This window comes from Poecile atricapillus, chromosome 9 (genome assembly GCF_030490865.1).
Source record: "Poecile atricapillus isolate bPoeAtr1 chromosome 9, bPoeAtr1.hap1, whole genome shotgun sequence".
NCBI lineage: Eukaryota > Metazoa > Chordata > Aves > Passeriformes > Paridae > Poecile > Poecile atricapillus.
In genome coordinates this window covers 473,179-489,476 of record NC_081257.1, presented here as the reverse complement: position 1 = coordinate 489,476, position 16,298 = coordinate 473,179, and the positions used below count along the sequence as shown (strand labels likewise).

General features: G+C 42.6%; 1 protein-coding gene across 2 annotated transcripts; it reads left to right on the top strand.

Annotated features, from left to right (window-relative positions):
- Nucleotides 1–454: 454 nt before the first annotated feature.
- ACAD9 (acyl-CoA dehydrogenase family member 9) lies at nt 455–16,279 on the top strand. 2 transcript variants are annotated; one of them, XM_058844999.1, is made up of 18 exons: nt 455–625; nt 2,393–2,486; nt 3,835–3,933; nt 4,108–4,214; nt 4,959–5,059; nt 5,768–5,846; nt 6,779–6,953; nt 7,552–7,625; nt 8,807–8,882; nt 10,170–10,240; nt 10,622–10,741; nt 11,405–11,533; nt 12,653–12,732; nt 13,251–13,377; nt 14,081–14,158; nt 14,646–14,774; nt 15,504–15,576; nt 15,993–16,279. In XM_058844999.1, the coding sequence occupies exons 1-18, from the start codon at nt 497–499 to the stop codon at nt 16,091–16,093; spliced, it is 1,842 nt and encodes a 613-aa protein (XP_058700982.1). In that variant the 5' UTR covers nt 455–496; the 3' UTR covers nt 16,094–16,279. The 2 variants fall into 2 exon arrangements, with proteins under 2 accessions (XP_058700982.1, XP_058700981.1); XM_058844998.1 differs by having other exon boundaries at nt 3,832–3,933.
- The last annotated feature ends 19 nt before the right edge of the window (nt 16,280–16,298 follow it).

Genomic DNA, 16,298 nt, shown 5'->3' with positions numbered 1-16,298 from the left:
CTCCGGCTCCTGACACACGGAACAAGAGGAGTTAGACTCGGCTGGAGATTTTGGGGCGATTTCCATGCGCTCGGCTTGCAGCTCAGCGTCTCCACCAGATCCACGCGGTGATGCAGCGATGCCTCTCTGTAGTGCTGTAGCGCTCAGGTCTGCACCGCTGCTTTCGCTTCAGGAAGGCGATTCAAAGGCACCCTGGATACACCAAGAGCTAGTTCTCGGTGGGACCGTGCGGCTCACGCAGGAGCTGCCGGGAAGGGGAGGGTGACTTGGCCGGAACCGGCGCCAGGGCCGGGCAAAGGAAGCCGTAAGTATCTTTATTGCCGTGCCTGCGGTCTCTGCGAGCCGAGCCACGCCCCGCTCCGGGGAGACAGCCGTAATGGGGTGTGTCGCCGTCCCGGCAGTCGCTGGGAGTGAAGCACCGCCCGGTGAGGCCGTGCCCCGCCCCGGGGCCGAGCCGGGCGCTCGGCAGTGCCGTCAGCGAGCCCCGAGTGCGGCCATGAGTGTGGTTCTACGGCTGCTGCGAGCCCTGCGCGCCGCCCGGCCCGGCCCCACAGCCCGCGGCCTGCACACGGCCCCGCCCCGCCGCGCCTTCGCCAAGGAGCTGTTCCTCGGCACCCTGCGCAAGGTGGGTCCGCGGGGATGGGGGCGGCGATGGGGCCGACCCGGCGGCCCTTTCACCGACGGACAGCGGGGAGGCCACGGTGGGGCTGGCACAGACCGGGCGCATCGCCCGCCCGGGCTTGTCACCAGCACACTCAGGGCCTTTTGCAGCCGCTCATGCCCAACCTGGGGCCGCAGGGCTTGGTGCGAGCCCACGGCAGGAGCCGGCCCGTGGCCTGGTTGTCCCGTAGTTCCCGGGTCCAGCTGGCGCAAGGGCCCTCAGCGGGAGCCGTGCCAGCTGAAGTGACCCCTTTGCACACAAAGCACGCCATGGAGCTCTCAATGGCCCAAATAACCTAAGCTAAGCCACAGCCCCCTGTGCCTGGCAGCCCCACAATTTATGTGGGTTTTTTTTTCCAGTAGAATGACCAGTTTGGAAGAAACTTCCCAGATCATCGAATCCAAGCCATGCCATAACACCACAACTAGACTATGGCAGCGAGTGCCACATCCAGTCTTTTTTTAAACACATCCAGGGATGGTGACTCCACCACCTCCTCGGGCAGACCATTCCAGTACTTTATCACTCTTTCTATAAAAAACTTCTTCCTAATATCCAACCTGTATTTCCTTTGGTGCAGCTTGAGACTGTGTCCTCTCAGATGCATCTCGCACAAATTCCCCCTGCAAACATGTCCTTCTGCAGCACTCTCTGGGCATGCCACAAACTTGTATCACTTTATTTGCTGTTTTTACTTTAAAGGTCGAGACTTTGTGTAAATTTCTGCCTACAGTTTTGATAGGAAAGATTGAAATTCTTGTCATGCTTTGAGATGCCACAGGACAAAGAACTTAAAATCTGAGCTAGAACACTGTATTAAGCAGAGTTTGTTAATGCAAGGCTTAGAGTGTGCATTCATCAGAGGTTGCAGGCTGAAGGAAACTGAAAGAAGGAATAACTGAAATTCACTTGAAATGAGTTGAGCACTAAAGTCTCCTGCAACAGAGCTTGTCAGGTAAAGTGGTACAACAGGTAGTACTCAGGCTCCACTGTGTTAAATCCCTCTTCAAATATGTCTGGGGTGTTCTTTGTCACAAATTTCAGCTTTCTGAAAACCTCTAGCATTTCCCAGGTCCTGAATTTTTGATGCTGATATTATTGCTCAGGGTGTCAGGAACAGATTTGTGTGGACACAGATAAATTCTTCTTTTTAAAAGGGGCGAGGCAGTAAAAATTAGAAGTGTGCTTCTAACACAGCCTCCCACTTCGTGTGTTCCTTGCTTGGACTTTTTATCAATTCAAAGCTGTCAGGCCATGCTGCTCCCAGTTTATGGCCAGAACATCCTGGTGATGATAAGGAGTGGTGGAACTCACTCCCCTTTGTTCTCCAGGCATTAACAGGTGAAATGTGCTGGGTATTTGCAAGGGATGATGTTCATGGACTCTGGAAACATTGGAACAGTTCATTGATTTTGACACAAACTCATTTTTTATCAATCCCTAAATAGGGTTACACTGACAAAGCTCACGAGTGGTGAAGGATTTTTGCATACTTCTAGTTCTTAAAAAATCTCTTGATTTCTCCTTAATATTTCTGTTGTTCAGGTAGCGCCCTCTGGTCTGTTTTTGCTGTGTTGGGTCCTGTGGAGCTCTGTTTTTGTTTTGGAATATTTTCCACAATTCTTAATTTGCACATTTTTTTAGAGTCTTTGCAAGGCATCTCTCCCATAATTTTTACTTCAGCTGCATGATTCATGTATTAAAAATTCTTAAATAATTCTCCTATTTTAGGAAGAAGTTTTTCCTTACCCAGAAATTAGTAATGAAGAACTGGCAGAGATCAACCAGTTTGTGGGACCTGTCGAAAAGTTCTTCAATGAAGAAGGTATATTATTATGTTTTTATCCATACAAGTGATTTAGTGATTACAGAATTATTTAGTTATAGCAGTTGAATAAGATTATTATACTTAAAACATTTAATTCATTTTATGCATTTATTGCTGCTCACACAGTGATGCTGATTCTGTAGCATGTCCATTTATGGCTTTTTTGGGGAGTATTTGGCTGCTGAAGAATTAAATCTCCAAAGCATTAAGAAAACCAAGGATGTAGAAGCATTCTGGAATAAAGATAGGATTTGAAGTTGGTTTTAGCTCAGCTGAATTGTGCTTTTTACCACTTCATATATTGTGATTTTTTTTTTCCTATAGATTTTTATCTATCCTACTCTGCTAAAACTGACTATGGCAAAATGCAGCACAGATATTCAGAAATGATGGTTCATTGAGGAGTTACGAAAAATCAAAACCATTTCTGTTTTTCAGCATTAGAGTAATAATTCTGTTTGGGAAAGGCCTTACTCCCCTACATTTGAGAGGGCATTGCAGGGTGTTCCTTCCATTAGTGCTGCCATGGATAAGCCAATTCCAGAACAATTGCAGAATATTGGTTTGTACGGACAGCAATTTCTGAGGCAGTTAAACAGCATTGTCTCAGACTTCCCGTTGACAGAGATCCCAGCCCTGGTTTTCCAAACACTGTAGGACTTTGGAGAAGCCAGTGATTGCCACACATCACAATTTGTGAGATCCAGGTGATTTTAACTGTAAAATTGTAGTGTTGCTCACCAACAGTAAATAAATAATTTATTCAAATTATATTTTTTAGTTCTTTGCTCTCTGGGGGAACATAATTTATGGGGTAAACAACCTGATGTTTAGGGGAGGAATAAAAGGGTCAAATAATAGTGTCTGGAGAAAGTATGATTTCTGTTTGTTTTCACTGCCATGGTACAGAACAGCTCTTTTAATCCCCCAAGAATCTAAAAACTCCAAAGAACAAGATTCCTCATTTATGTACATCTTTTTCTTGTGTTCACAACCTAGAACTTGGTTCAGATAGAAAATTCTGGAAATACTTTGCTTATTCTAGTCTTGGACTGTGCTGACATGCAGAACCAGTAGAAATGTTTGAGAAATTTTCTCATATTTCTCAAATGAGCATTTTCTCAAATGCTGGGTTTTTCCCAATTCCAAGTCTTTTTCCTGAATATGTCGTGAGGACAACCAGGAAAGTCAGGCTGAAGCTAGAAAGAAGAAATTCTTGTGAAGCTGGGGATGAGAAGTCTTATCAGTGACCTTGGCCCTGCTGGGGGAATCCTGCAGTCTCACGGCTGCTCTAGGCACTAAGAAACACAGTGTTAAATGAGAAAAATTTCTGTATTTGTAGTAGACTCAAAGAAAATTGATCAAGATGCAAAAATCCCCTCTGAAACCTTACAAGGACTGAAGGACCTGGGTCTCTTTGGCATGCAGATTCCAGAGGAATATGGTGAGTAAATGTCACAGAAGAACAACCCAGTGCATTTAGGGTTGCATTTTGTGTCACTTTTCTAGCTTTCCAATTAAAGCTCTTGCATTCCTGTATTTCTGTACTTGAAATGGATTTTTTTTGGGGAAAGTGGCACGTTACACGTATTAAAATAAAATCTGGTGCCTGTTCCAGGTGGGCTAGGCCTGTCAAACACCATGTATGCACGTTTGGGAGAAATCACATCCCTGGATGGCTCCATTGCAGTGACCCTGGCAGCTCATCAGGCCATTGGGCTGAAGGTAATGCTGCTGCTCTAGGGCCAGTATTTCTGAACAAATTGCATGGAAAAGGTGGAGTGAAAAATGTGGAGCTTGAAGGGAGAAAATCAGAATTACTGGGGAAGCATAAATCAGGTTTGTGGTGTCCCCAGCAGCCTCTGCCTCTCGTTCAGTGTAAGATGGAAAGGCTGGATAGGAAGTACATAAGAAATTTACTATTAGGATAATTATTCTTAGGAATACTACTTTAAAGGATCCCAAGTTGTTATTTTTTGTTGTTTTTTTTTTTTTTTAAACCAAAGCTGTTTAAAGTAGGTAGAATAAATAGAATTTAAATAAACAGAGGGTCAGGGGGCTCAGGTGATGAGGAAGGAAAGAATTCAGAAGAAAGCAATGCTGGCTTGCTGGCTGGGGCTGCATGTTTGGGAGCCTAGAGGAGAAAATTCATCTGAGAGCAAGTGTGTCAATTTTGAGCTTTTATCCACCTATTGGTATTTACCTTTTAGTGGTGCATGGATGGCAGAAAGAAGCTTGAAACCACACTAAGTTTGTTATAGCAAGAGAAAATTCCTCGTGGAATTGAGCAGACAATGCTAATAAAAAATATTTTAATATCTGATAAATAATACAGTCTTTTGTTTATTAAACTGTCTCTTACTGTGCCACAAAACTTGCAAATGAAGCTTTCTGAACGTGCTGAAGCTTGTCAGCTCCCTCTCTTCCCACAGGGTGGTGCTGCAAAGTTTTCTGTGCTTGTTTCTGCAGGGAATCCTCATTGCTGGCACTGAGAAGCAGAAGGCCAAGTACCTGCCCCGCCTGGCCTCGGGGGAGCACATTGCTGCCTTCTGCCTCACCGAGCCTGGCAGGTGCTGCTGCCCCCACAGATCCAGCTGGAGTTCTGCTATATCTGCATTGCTTAATAGCTTAAATCTTCATTATTTGGGGCCTGTGGCTTCAATATACAAATCTGTGGTGTATTTTTAGTTTTTAAAGGAACTTTACAAAAAAGCTCCAGTCTGTGTTACTCTTTCCCCGATGTGCTGCTTTTGGCAGTGTCCATTAAATCCCTGACTCTTGTTGTTCCCATCCCAGGAATTCATTTACTTAATTTCTTCCATAAATTGAAAGGATGGTTTGTGCTACATCAGAAATAATGTGCTGTGACTGTTCTAGAATGCTTTCAGTTCTTCCTCAAATATTGCAAAATATTGCCTGCATTGAAGGCCAAAATTTACCAAAACTAAAAGGAAGAATTTTGGGTGCTACTTAAGTGACAGGCTCATTGTGTCTTCACATAGCTCAAAGTGTAGCTCCAAAAAGTTGCTGTTGTGGCATTCTGCACCTTCTGGTCAGGTCATAAAGCTGATAACATAGCAGTGAGCAAAAATGTCCCCTCAGATAATTTTCAGAGCTGTTCAATCTAGTGAGCTTCCTTGTTAGTTAAAAGCTAAAATTGATACACTGCTATTTAAGAACCCCTCCTTTTTAAAGGATGGGAAGAGAGAGAATATGCAGTTTTGGTTTTTTAAAGCATGTTTATTTCTTTAAACATTATTAACTTGTTTGTTTCCTAGTGGGAGTGATGCTGCATCCATCCAGACAAGAGCAACCCTGTGTGAAGATGGGAAACACTTCCTGTTAAATGGCTCCAAGGTACTGTCCTTGGGTGAGAGGTACCTACTTACAGACTGGGAGTGGGAAAGGCTTTTGTTACAAGTGTAGGAAGTGTCCTTGACTTTTGCATCAGTCTGGAACTGGGAGGTTTCGAAGCTAGAGGAGAATGACCATGTCAGAAAGATAACCCTTGGTTTATGCACAAAGAGAATAGAACATTATTGTTGGGGAATTACTGCATTAAACTCCTGGTAAGAAAAATAGAAAACCACTCCAGGTTCCTTCTCTAATCACCCATTTGTGTGTTCAGCTTCAGGGAGGGTTGGTTAGTTGGTAAATCAGCCCCCTCCCTGATAGCTTAGGTAAAAGAAAACCTAAACCTGTATTTTGTCATCATTCTTCAGGCTAGATTTTAAAAGAAAACTTGATATTTAATTAGAAATAGGACTGCTTGGAACCTTTCTTCTAAAAGAAATAGTGTCAAAAGCCAGTCTTGAGGAAATTAGAGATGTTCTGGGTTCAGCAGTACTGGATGCATTGCAGACTTGACCTGTATTGTTGATCCATTTGTGGTGCGAAGAGGCCCACCCTGGGGGAGAGGCTGATGAGAGAATTTCTCATCAGAGTTAATTTTTGAGCACAGGGTTTGTCCAGTCTGCATTGACCCTGTATCTCTCACATGCTGTTAGCAGCAGGATGTACTAGCTTTTGTAGGAATGCACTGTGGATTTTCATTTAATGCGTATTGTACTACATTCTGGTTTTAAAATTGCTCTAAACTTACCATGTGTGGTCAGCTCTCCTCAGAAATGTGCTCACACTGGAAGCAGACACTCATTAGAACTGAAGGGAAGGAGCAGCAATTTTTCAGCACTCTGTTCTTTGCCCAGCCTGTTACAAAACCCTTGAGAACTGTGCTCATAAAATCAGCACAGTTATATTTCTTACACATCTTCCCTCTCTCGAAACAGGTCTGGATCTCCAATGGTGGCCTGGCAAGTATTTTTACAGTGTTTGCCAGGACAGAGGTTGTGGACAAGGATGGGCAGGTGAAGGATAAAATTACTGCTTTCATCGTGGAGCGGGACTTTGGGGGTGTCACCCATGGGAAGCCCGAGGATAAATTAGGCATTCGAGGCTCCAACAGTAAGAATCACCTAAAACTGTTAGCAGAAATTGTCTTAATAGTTTAATGTTTTATTATGGTTGAATCATCTGAATTCAGAGGCAAATCAATACTTATTCCATGTTACAGTATAAGTTTCATGTTTCTTTAGCTGGTTTTTCCTAGGAGTACTTCCTGATTCATGGTCTGAAATAACAAATCCATTTTGTGGAGTTCATTCACTGTGCAGTGAAAGACATCACTCAGGAGATTGAGTGGCCAATATGTTTAATCTAGAAGTCCACTTTCACCAGCTCTTCTAAGCTTTTTAATGATTGCAGCTTTTCACTGTGTTGCTGGCTGTTCAGTCAGTTCCTTAGGACTAAAAATAAAGACAAAACTGTAGTTCTCTGTTTACACAGTGTACATTCATAACATTTAAAATATTTTATATCAGTAATTGATGTCAACTACAGCCTTTTCCCAAATTCTCACTTCTTTGGCAAAGCATGTGTAATTCTGTCATAAACAATGTGTTAAGAAGACTTCATTTCTTGCTACATATAATGATTTAAGTTCCTGAATGTCTTCTAAATATTTTTGTGTCATATATGATTAAGTGCTAATTCTGTGTTTCAGCCTGTGAAGTACATTTTGAGAACACCAAAGTGCCTATAGAGAATGTAATTGGAGAAATTGGAGGGGGATTTAAGGTAAGCAGTGAAGAATAACTACTGGTGATTTTTAAAAGTCTGAAGGAGACTTTTGCCCCTTTACTGCAGTTTCTTCATGGATGGTGTGAGCACTGCCACACTGCAGAGTGCTGGAGGACTGGTGTCACTGGACACTGCACAGTGTGCCATCACTTCAGATTTCTGTGTGTTTCTTCTTTTTGGGCTTTTGGTTGTTTTTCATGGGGTCCCCTCAGAAAAAGGAGTGATTTCAGCTGCCCTTCTGACCTGAATGTGACACATGTTGTCTGCTGGTTGCTCCAGCAGAATGTGGAAAGGTAGACAGAGGAATGAGTGTCACAAGCAATTGCTGGAGGCAAGCCCAGGCCCAAGGTGCCATGGCTGTCAGGTGCTTCTCCAGGGCTGGATTCTTGCACAAGGAAATGCTGGCAGGACCCCAGGAAAGATACCACAGGTGGCCTTGCTGTGTAACCTTTCTCTGAGAGTGAGACCTCTAGATTGCCCAAGCTGCTTCTTACTCCTTCTTCATTTCTTACTCCTGCTGTAGCAGGCAAGTCTAGGCCTAAATGCTAAATTAAATAATTTTCCTTAATGTAATGGAGATTAAAAGATTTTTATGGTGTCTTCCTGACAAATTAAAACGTAGGACAGTGACTTCTTTCTGAACAGGCTTTGACCTGAGTCACCCATGTTGAGAAACAACACCAGAGTCCAAAATCTATTTTTGTGCATTATTGGTCTTGTATTTCATTTCTACACCTCCATTCTTGTTCCTTTCTGTGGTGTGCTGCTGAAAGGAATCTGAGGCAGAGAGCAACCGTCTCAGGTCAACTGCAGGGAGAAATATTGTGGTTTTCTTCCTCATCTGCTAAACTGGAGCAGTGCTGACTAGCTGGAATGTTGTTTACCAGCTGCAGATAAATATATTTTTATCTACATTTTACCTTCTTATAATTAGAATAGAGATTATTTCCAAGTCACAGGATCATCTGCTTCAGATATAAAATTGGATGTAATGGGTGGCAGGAAATAGCCAGTTTTGAAGCATTTTCCTTGGGATGCTGAGAGCTGTGGTGGCTGATGTGAGGGCACTTCCCAGGACTGGAAGTATGTCCTAGTGAAGAGTGAAATCCAGGGAATACTGAAACAGTGACCAGCATGGCCATGGAGAATGTGGCCTAAACCCCATCTTCTCTTCACAGGTTGCCATGAATATCCTCAACAGTGGAAGATTTAGCATGGGCAGTGCATCTGCTGGAATGATTAAGAAGTTGATAGGTGGGTGAATTGGGTGCTCTGGATGGCTGGGTGCCAGCAGAAACTGCTCTGCCTGAAACAGATAATGCAGTACACTCAGAGTGGGAACAGGAGTCTTGATCTTGTCATAACATGCTTTGACATTTTTAACACACTAAAATACGGTTCTGAAAAATAGTTATTGTTGGGGAGGATGAAACAGGGAAACCTTGTGAATATGATTGTTTAATGAAAGATTCTGAAGGTAAGAGGCCTAGAATTGAGATAGAAATGAAAGCCTGCTTTGAGTCATAAGATACAGAGTACTGGTTACTATATGACCAAAGAACAATAGCCTAGCCAGTTAAAGGAGAATCCCTGCTGACAAAACAATGTCCTTCTGCTGATAGAAAGTCCAAAGGTAAAGAAGCAAGGAAAGAACTTGTAAAGCTTTGTAGAGTCTAAAATGCAACACTGTATGTTAATATAGGGAAGTGCATAGGCTGTGTGTAAATTCTTTAGTGGGTGTGTCTCATGGTGATTGGTTACTAAGAATTAGAATATTCACTATAGGAAAGCATCTAATGGATTGTAACAAGAGCCTCGCTCTCTTCCTCCCTCCCTCCCCTTTTCCAACCTCACCTCACCTGCTTTCCCCACTCTCTCTCCCCTCCCCCTGACCACGTGGACACCAAGGCTGGTGGTGGACACGGGTCTCCCCTCTTTTTACCCGTATAATAAATTGCTTATACTTGAACAGCTTGACGCAGGAGAAGTCTCTCACCGCGAGCGAGCCTTTTTACACAGCAATAAGTTACTAAAAGCCTGTTTGCAAAGGTTTTGAAATAAAGATTTTTTTTTCCTTTCATACAGTGTAGGTTCAGTTTATGGAGTGGGAGGTTATTGCGTCTGTTGGACTTCTCTGAGGAAAAATGTTCTTCCCAAAAAAACCTCTGTACTATTGCTTTTAGAAGGTGTAATCTCCCCTAGAACCTCCCACCTGAATAACTGGCTCAATGCTACACACAGTAATTAGGAATAAAACTGTTGTCTGCCAATAATTAGCCAAAACAGTAACAGAAGTTTCTCTAATCAATTATCACCAAAACTGATTACTTCTCTAAGAGTACAGTTCACACCTCTGGTTCAAAAGCCTTTAACAGGCTGGTCCCAGACTTGATCAACACCATGAGTTTTTCACAAAGTGCTGCTTTTGGAGCAGCCAGGGGTTTCCTGGCCATAGGCTGGAGTGTCACCATCCAGGGAAAGACGCCAGCAGCAGGAATGTCACAGCCCTTCTGAGCTGGATTTGTTTTTCTTTTTTTTAAGAACTGACATCAGAGTATGCTTGTACCAGGAAACAGTTCAATAAGAAACTCAGCCAATTTGGATTAATTCAGGTAACAAAAACCTAAACACCTAAATCTCTGTGCTAAGTGTCAGGACATAGCTTGTATTGGGGTTATTTTAGCTGTACTGGTTTAAAGGATTTGCTAGAAATTTGTGTGAACCTGGTACCTGGTCCTGACTGTTGTACACTGATCTTTCAAATGTCCAGAATGATAAATATGTATAAAATATGTAAAAAATATGTAAATGTAAAAAAACGTAAATATGTATAAAAGTATGGTTTATTCATTGTTGTTTTGAAGTGGTACTTCTTATTGATTAATTTGATAATGTTAAACATATAAAAACTGCAGATTTTTTTAAGTTTGTGGGTTGACTATGGACTTTTGTATCTGAATTTCTGCATGATTCCTCATGTTGCTGCCTGGCAGGAGAAATTTTGTTTGATGGCTGTGAAAGCCTATGTGATGGAGAGCATGGCTTACCTGACTGCAGGGATGATGGACAGGCCAGGCTTCCCTGACTGCTCCGTGGAGGCTGCCATGGTCAAGGTAAGCAGTGCTGGGGAAGGGCTCTGTGTTCAGTCTGCAGAGGGCTGAGAGCTCAGCGCATTTAGACAGGTGAGAGAAGCACTGCAACCAGGTGAAATCATAGATACTGTTCTGTCTGAACCCCACAAGCTCAGACTTGTATGAAATAAAACCTGCAGAGAACAGGTTGGGAATATCACAGCCCTCCTGAGCTGGGGTCTGAGGAGGCCTCATTTGAGCACAGGGACACTCAGTTAACACCTCAGCTTCCAGCCTGGCCGGGCTGCTGCTGTACGAGCTTTCCCAGGGAACTGGTGGCAGAACAAACCCTGTGGAACATCCAGGCTCTGGCTGCCGGGGTGTCCCTTATGCTGTGGTCACTGCAGAAAACTCCTGTTTTGGGCTCCAGCCAAGCAGCCACAGCTACTCTGCCCGTGTGGAGCTGCCCCTTTCCCTTGAATGTGCCCTTTTGAAGACTGCTTTGTGCATTGCAAGGGCACAGTTTGAGTATGACTAAACCCCCTGAGCCACAAGGACACTTTTCCAGATGAGTTTACAGGACTGGTGTAGCACACAGAAAATACTGCAGCAGTGTGCTGTAGGTACAACCCCAGAGCTGGGCATGCTGTGTTTACTGCTGATTTATTATCTATTCACTGGTGATTAAACCCTGTTCCATGGCAGGTGTTCAGCTCTGAAGGGGCCTGGGCATGTGTGAGTGAGGCTCTGCAGATCCTTGGAGGCCTTGGCTACATGAAGGATTATCCCTATGAGCGCTACCTAAGGGACACCAGGATCCTGCTCATCTTCGAGGCAAGTACCAGGATCCCGTTATTACTGCAAACTGCAGTTGACACATTTTATAAAGGTGAGGTTTGATTGACCAGGACTTTGTTCCTTCAACTGCAGAGTCTGTTACAGAGTAAGACTGCAGGACTAACCTTGTTTTCTTTGGAATATCAATAGTAGCTCCCCATGATAAAATAATGGCTTTTATAGACTGACCACAGTGTGAGTTACAGCAGTAACCTTTCTTCTTGTGTGCTTCTCACAAGTGAAGTAGGGGAACTCACAAAAGATCAACTTAGAAGTTTAATTAACTTACTGCTGGGGATCTATAGTCGAGGAAAGGTTGTTTATGAAACTTGTTCTCTTTCCAAGCTGGATTGTCAGTGACCCATCATGTGCACATCAGAGTGACTGCCAGACTTGATTTTAACTCAGCTCATGTTGAGCAGTTCTACAACTATTTAAAGGCTCCTTTACTGGAATGGGGCAGAACTTTTTTCACTCAAAATGCATTTATGTTGCTCTATTAGGAACGGCTGGGAAGAGACGACACAGACTCTCTAGCAGTCAATCAGGAGAATTTCTCTAGTTTATTACTTCAGGTCTGTTTTATAGACCGATACGTGGAAAGTACAGAAAAGAAACTCTTACTGGTTAGCAAACTACTACATCACCATCATTGGTCAGTGGGGCTCACCACCGCCTGACTTTCTCCTGCAAAGAAAACAAGGGACAGACAAACAGCACCTGGCAAGGCTGTTTTCTGTCTCTGAGGATTGTTTTAAATCCTCCCCATGAATTCTCAGGCTCCTTTCTCAGAAAAACTGGACTGAGAAAGCTATGTGGCCTGCAATTCTACAGGCACTTTGCTGCCTGCTTCAGAGTTAGCATCCACATGTTTAGTCTGGTTTCTTTTTCATTGGGATACATTTGTGTGTTTAGTAATGAGGGGCTTGACTTCTGCAACCCCCCATGAAATCGGAATTAAAACAGTTAAAGCAAAAGGCAGCAATTTATGGGTGGGGAGAGTCATCATGTGATACTGGAACTGTGGGAAGCGCACAACAGACCTGCTTGGAAAACACTCAGTATTGTAAACTCTGGTTACCCACTTGTCTCACTTTCTCTTCTGTTTTTTTCCAGGGAACCAATGAAATCCTGAGAATGTACATTGCACTGACAGGGATGCAGCATGCAGGGAAGATCTTAACTGACAAAATTAAGTATGTTCTTATTTATTGTTAATAGTTTTTAATAAACTAAACAGAATCTGATAACATTATAGATAAGAGAAGAAACAGTGGGGAAAACCTGCACTATTTTCTGTTTATTGCCTGTAAAAGTTCAGTGTTACAGGGGCTCTTCATCTTCTAATGGGATTGTTCATAGATTTAAGAGTTGTAGCATTTAATGCATTTTATCTTAGACTTTTACACAAACTATAATTATTTTTTTCAAGACCAGTAATGAATATTTTGTATCTGAATTAAGTTGTATTGGCACAACAGCTGCATTGTGCGTATTGAGTACTGGTTTCTGGAATTCTTTGTGGGTGTCTTGGAGAGCAGCTGATGACTCTGAAGGCGCCACAGTTGTTCTCCAGACTTCACAGTAAAATGGATTGAGACTTAGTAATTTGTGGACAAACTGCAGGCATTCTGCTAAAGTATTTGGAATTACAACTGGTTATGTCTGAACCTCCTGGAATTTCCTTAACAGCTGTTCTTTCCCAACATTTCAGTGCAATCAAGAAAGGAAACATGGGAGTGGCCCTGGGGGAGTTCCTGACCAGGTTACAGGACACCCTGGGCAGGAAGGTGGATCTGGGGCTTGTAGGTGACCGTGGGGTGGTGCATCCCAGCCTCCAGGTAAGGGCCTCAGTGCTGAGATTTCACATTTGTTCCTTTTGCTGCTTGCCACATCTTAATCCACTGGTTTTGCAACCAAAATGTGTTCTTATGAGCAGTGAGATTTTCCAGTGTAAGCAGATGTTGGCAACATGTCATGGTAAGAAGTTACAGTTATTGTGCAGGTATCAAGGGAGGATGAGGGCTGCTCTAAGCCTGTGCTTACACCAAATCTAGATTTCGGTCCATTTGGGTAATTTGTATAAATTGAGACTTCACTATATTAAAGTGTCTGTAATAGCTGCCCTTTGTTGTAAGATCAGTTACAAAACAGGAGTTTTTCCTGTTTAATAGTAACAGAGTTTCAGGTAAGAATTTCTGGGAATTGCACATACACCTAGTTGCTTAATCACTTAGGAAAAAAGGTTTTAGCACCAAAACTGAATGTTTTCTTAATAGCAAAAAGATAAGTTATATTTTTCATGGGATGTTCTCTTAGTTACTTTTCTCAGCATAAGCCTATACTGAAAGTTACTGAGACTAAAGTCCAGAAAATTTTAATGCATGTTTGAGAGAAAGAATAGTGCCTTTAGGGCTTTCAGTAGCAAAGTGGGTGAATGTTAAAAAAGACAAAATCCAGCATCCTGTTTGAAGTGGGTGTGGGTGTGTTGCTTTTCTTTTATAAAACCACTCAAATTGTTGTTTTTTCTCTTTTGTTTTATAGGAGAGTGCCAAGAAACTTGAAGAAAATGTTTATTATTTTGGAACTACAGTCAGGGGCCTGCTAAGTAGGTTTGGCAAGGTAACTATTTGTTTTGTCTGTTGTCTTTGATCCTTAATAGTTTATCCTTGGGGCACCACTGGAACCTGCAGGGGACTGAGTGTGGCAGGACCCAGCACTTCCTTCACATGACACCTTCTCATTGGGTGTTAGAAAACACACATTCTGTACTCAGTGTAATGGACAAGTTACATTTTTAAAACCAAAACCAAAGCACCAGCACCCTCAGTGAATTGGTTATTTCAGTCTCCTTCTGTAAGCACAAATCTTGCTGCTGCAGGTATTAGGCAAAGTGGTTTAAGGTGCACAGCAATTTTACAATTTTACAAGCAGACTGTTAAAAGATGCAGCTTAGTTAACGTAAAACTAACTATGGTAATTTCTGACCTAGGCTAGAACCTATTTATGCGAAGTAAAGCTGGACCTAAACATGAAATATGGACACTGGTATTTGGTTAAAGTTTTAAACTGACAAACCACAAACTGATAATGATTTTTACTGTCCCAGACAATAGTGGAGGAGCAGCTGGTGCTGAAGAGAGTTGCAGATGTGGTGATTAATTTGTATGCAATGACTGCAGCCATTTCCCGGGCGAGCCGCTCCATCAGCATTGGGCTCAGGAACCACGACCACGAGGTGAGTATCCTTCAACACCCGCCATTCCTACTCAGGCTGTGCTCCTGGGAGCAGACAGGCTGAATTTGTGGGGAATTACAGCAAACGCTCCCATACAAGTGCAGCAGAACGTGGCTAAACCTGCCAGAGTGCAGAGTGCCTCTCAAGGGCTCTGCTTGTTGAGCTGCACATTCTCAACATGTTTAAAATACTTCTTTAACACATACAGCGACATTTAGAACCTCATCACAGTTCTGCATGTTCTCTCAAAGCTGTTAAGACCATGCAGTTCTTCGCAAGCTCTTTCCATATAATCATTAATAATAACACATAATCATAACAGTATTTGGGCAATACAGTTCAGGATAGGACAGTAGTTATTTAGTAGTTCAGGTAAAGTGTAGCAGTGATGTTACAGGATGAGCAAATTTGCTACAATTCAGTGTTAAAACAAATCCAACCTGATGAAGGTTTGGCTTTGGCGTTGAGACTTTGCTCTTTGTGTGAGCCCTGTTCTGGATTGACTCCCAATCAGTCTTGGAGCCAGTTTTGGGTGAAGGTTCATCCCAGCCCTGACCCTTGGCAGCTTTGGGCTCAAAGGGACAGCTGAGGCTGCACTGCACGTGACTGGGCTGCAGGACTCCATTATCAAAGGGCTTTGAGAATTTTAAATTACTATATTTTTACTACATGGTTTTGTTTATGAAATAAATTCACCATTTTTTAACTTAGTTTTGCTCCTTTTTCCAGGTGCTTCTTACAAATATCTTCTGCACAGAAGCCTATTTCAAGAATAATTATGCCATGGCTCAATTAGAAAAATGTAAGTACTATAGAATAATTTTTACACTCTTCTGTCTTTCACAGACTGTGCTCAAAAGAAAATGGGTTTGATGTGACCAACAGAAGAGTTTTGCTCTGCTTTTAATTCAAACAAGAGCTGGAATCTGTTGAAAAGAGTCTCTTAATTTCATAGCTAAAGCAAACTGCTAAGGCTCTTTATTTGAGGAATATAAAATCTATCAGTAGTAAATACTCGTGACAAGTAACTGGTAGAAATTAGGGCTTTGGAGTCTTTGGGAAGTACTGACCAGTTGGGCATTGGCTCTCTGAAATCCAGTCTGTAATAATCAGTCTTTTTCAGAAGCGAATGTTCAGTTTCTTCCTGGCACTCACACACCTGCATTTGTTCAAAACCACTCCTTATACTTCAGTTGACTTTTCTCTGTTTCTCCATAGATGCCGATGAAAACTTGGATGATTCCATTAAAAAGGCTGCAAAGCAGATCCTGGAGAAGAGGGCATACATCTGCTCCCACCCCCTGGACAGGACCTTCTGATGCCTTTCTAACAGCAGGTACTGATGAATGTAAATCAGGGAGGAATTCTCTGCAGTTCCAGTATTTGACACCTTAAAAACATCTGCTATTTAATGTCTTTACTAAATGTAACTGTATAAAATAAAACTTCTTTCTAACCACAACTTCATATGAAAAAGATAAATAAAGATTTTATTTAAAGCTGAAGTTACTTTATTAGATGTAT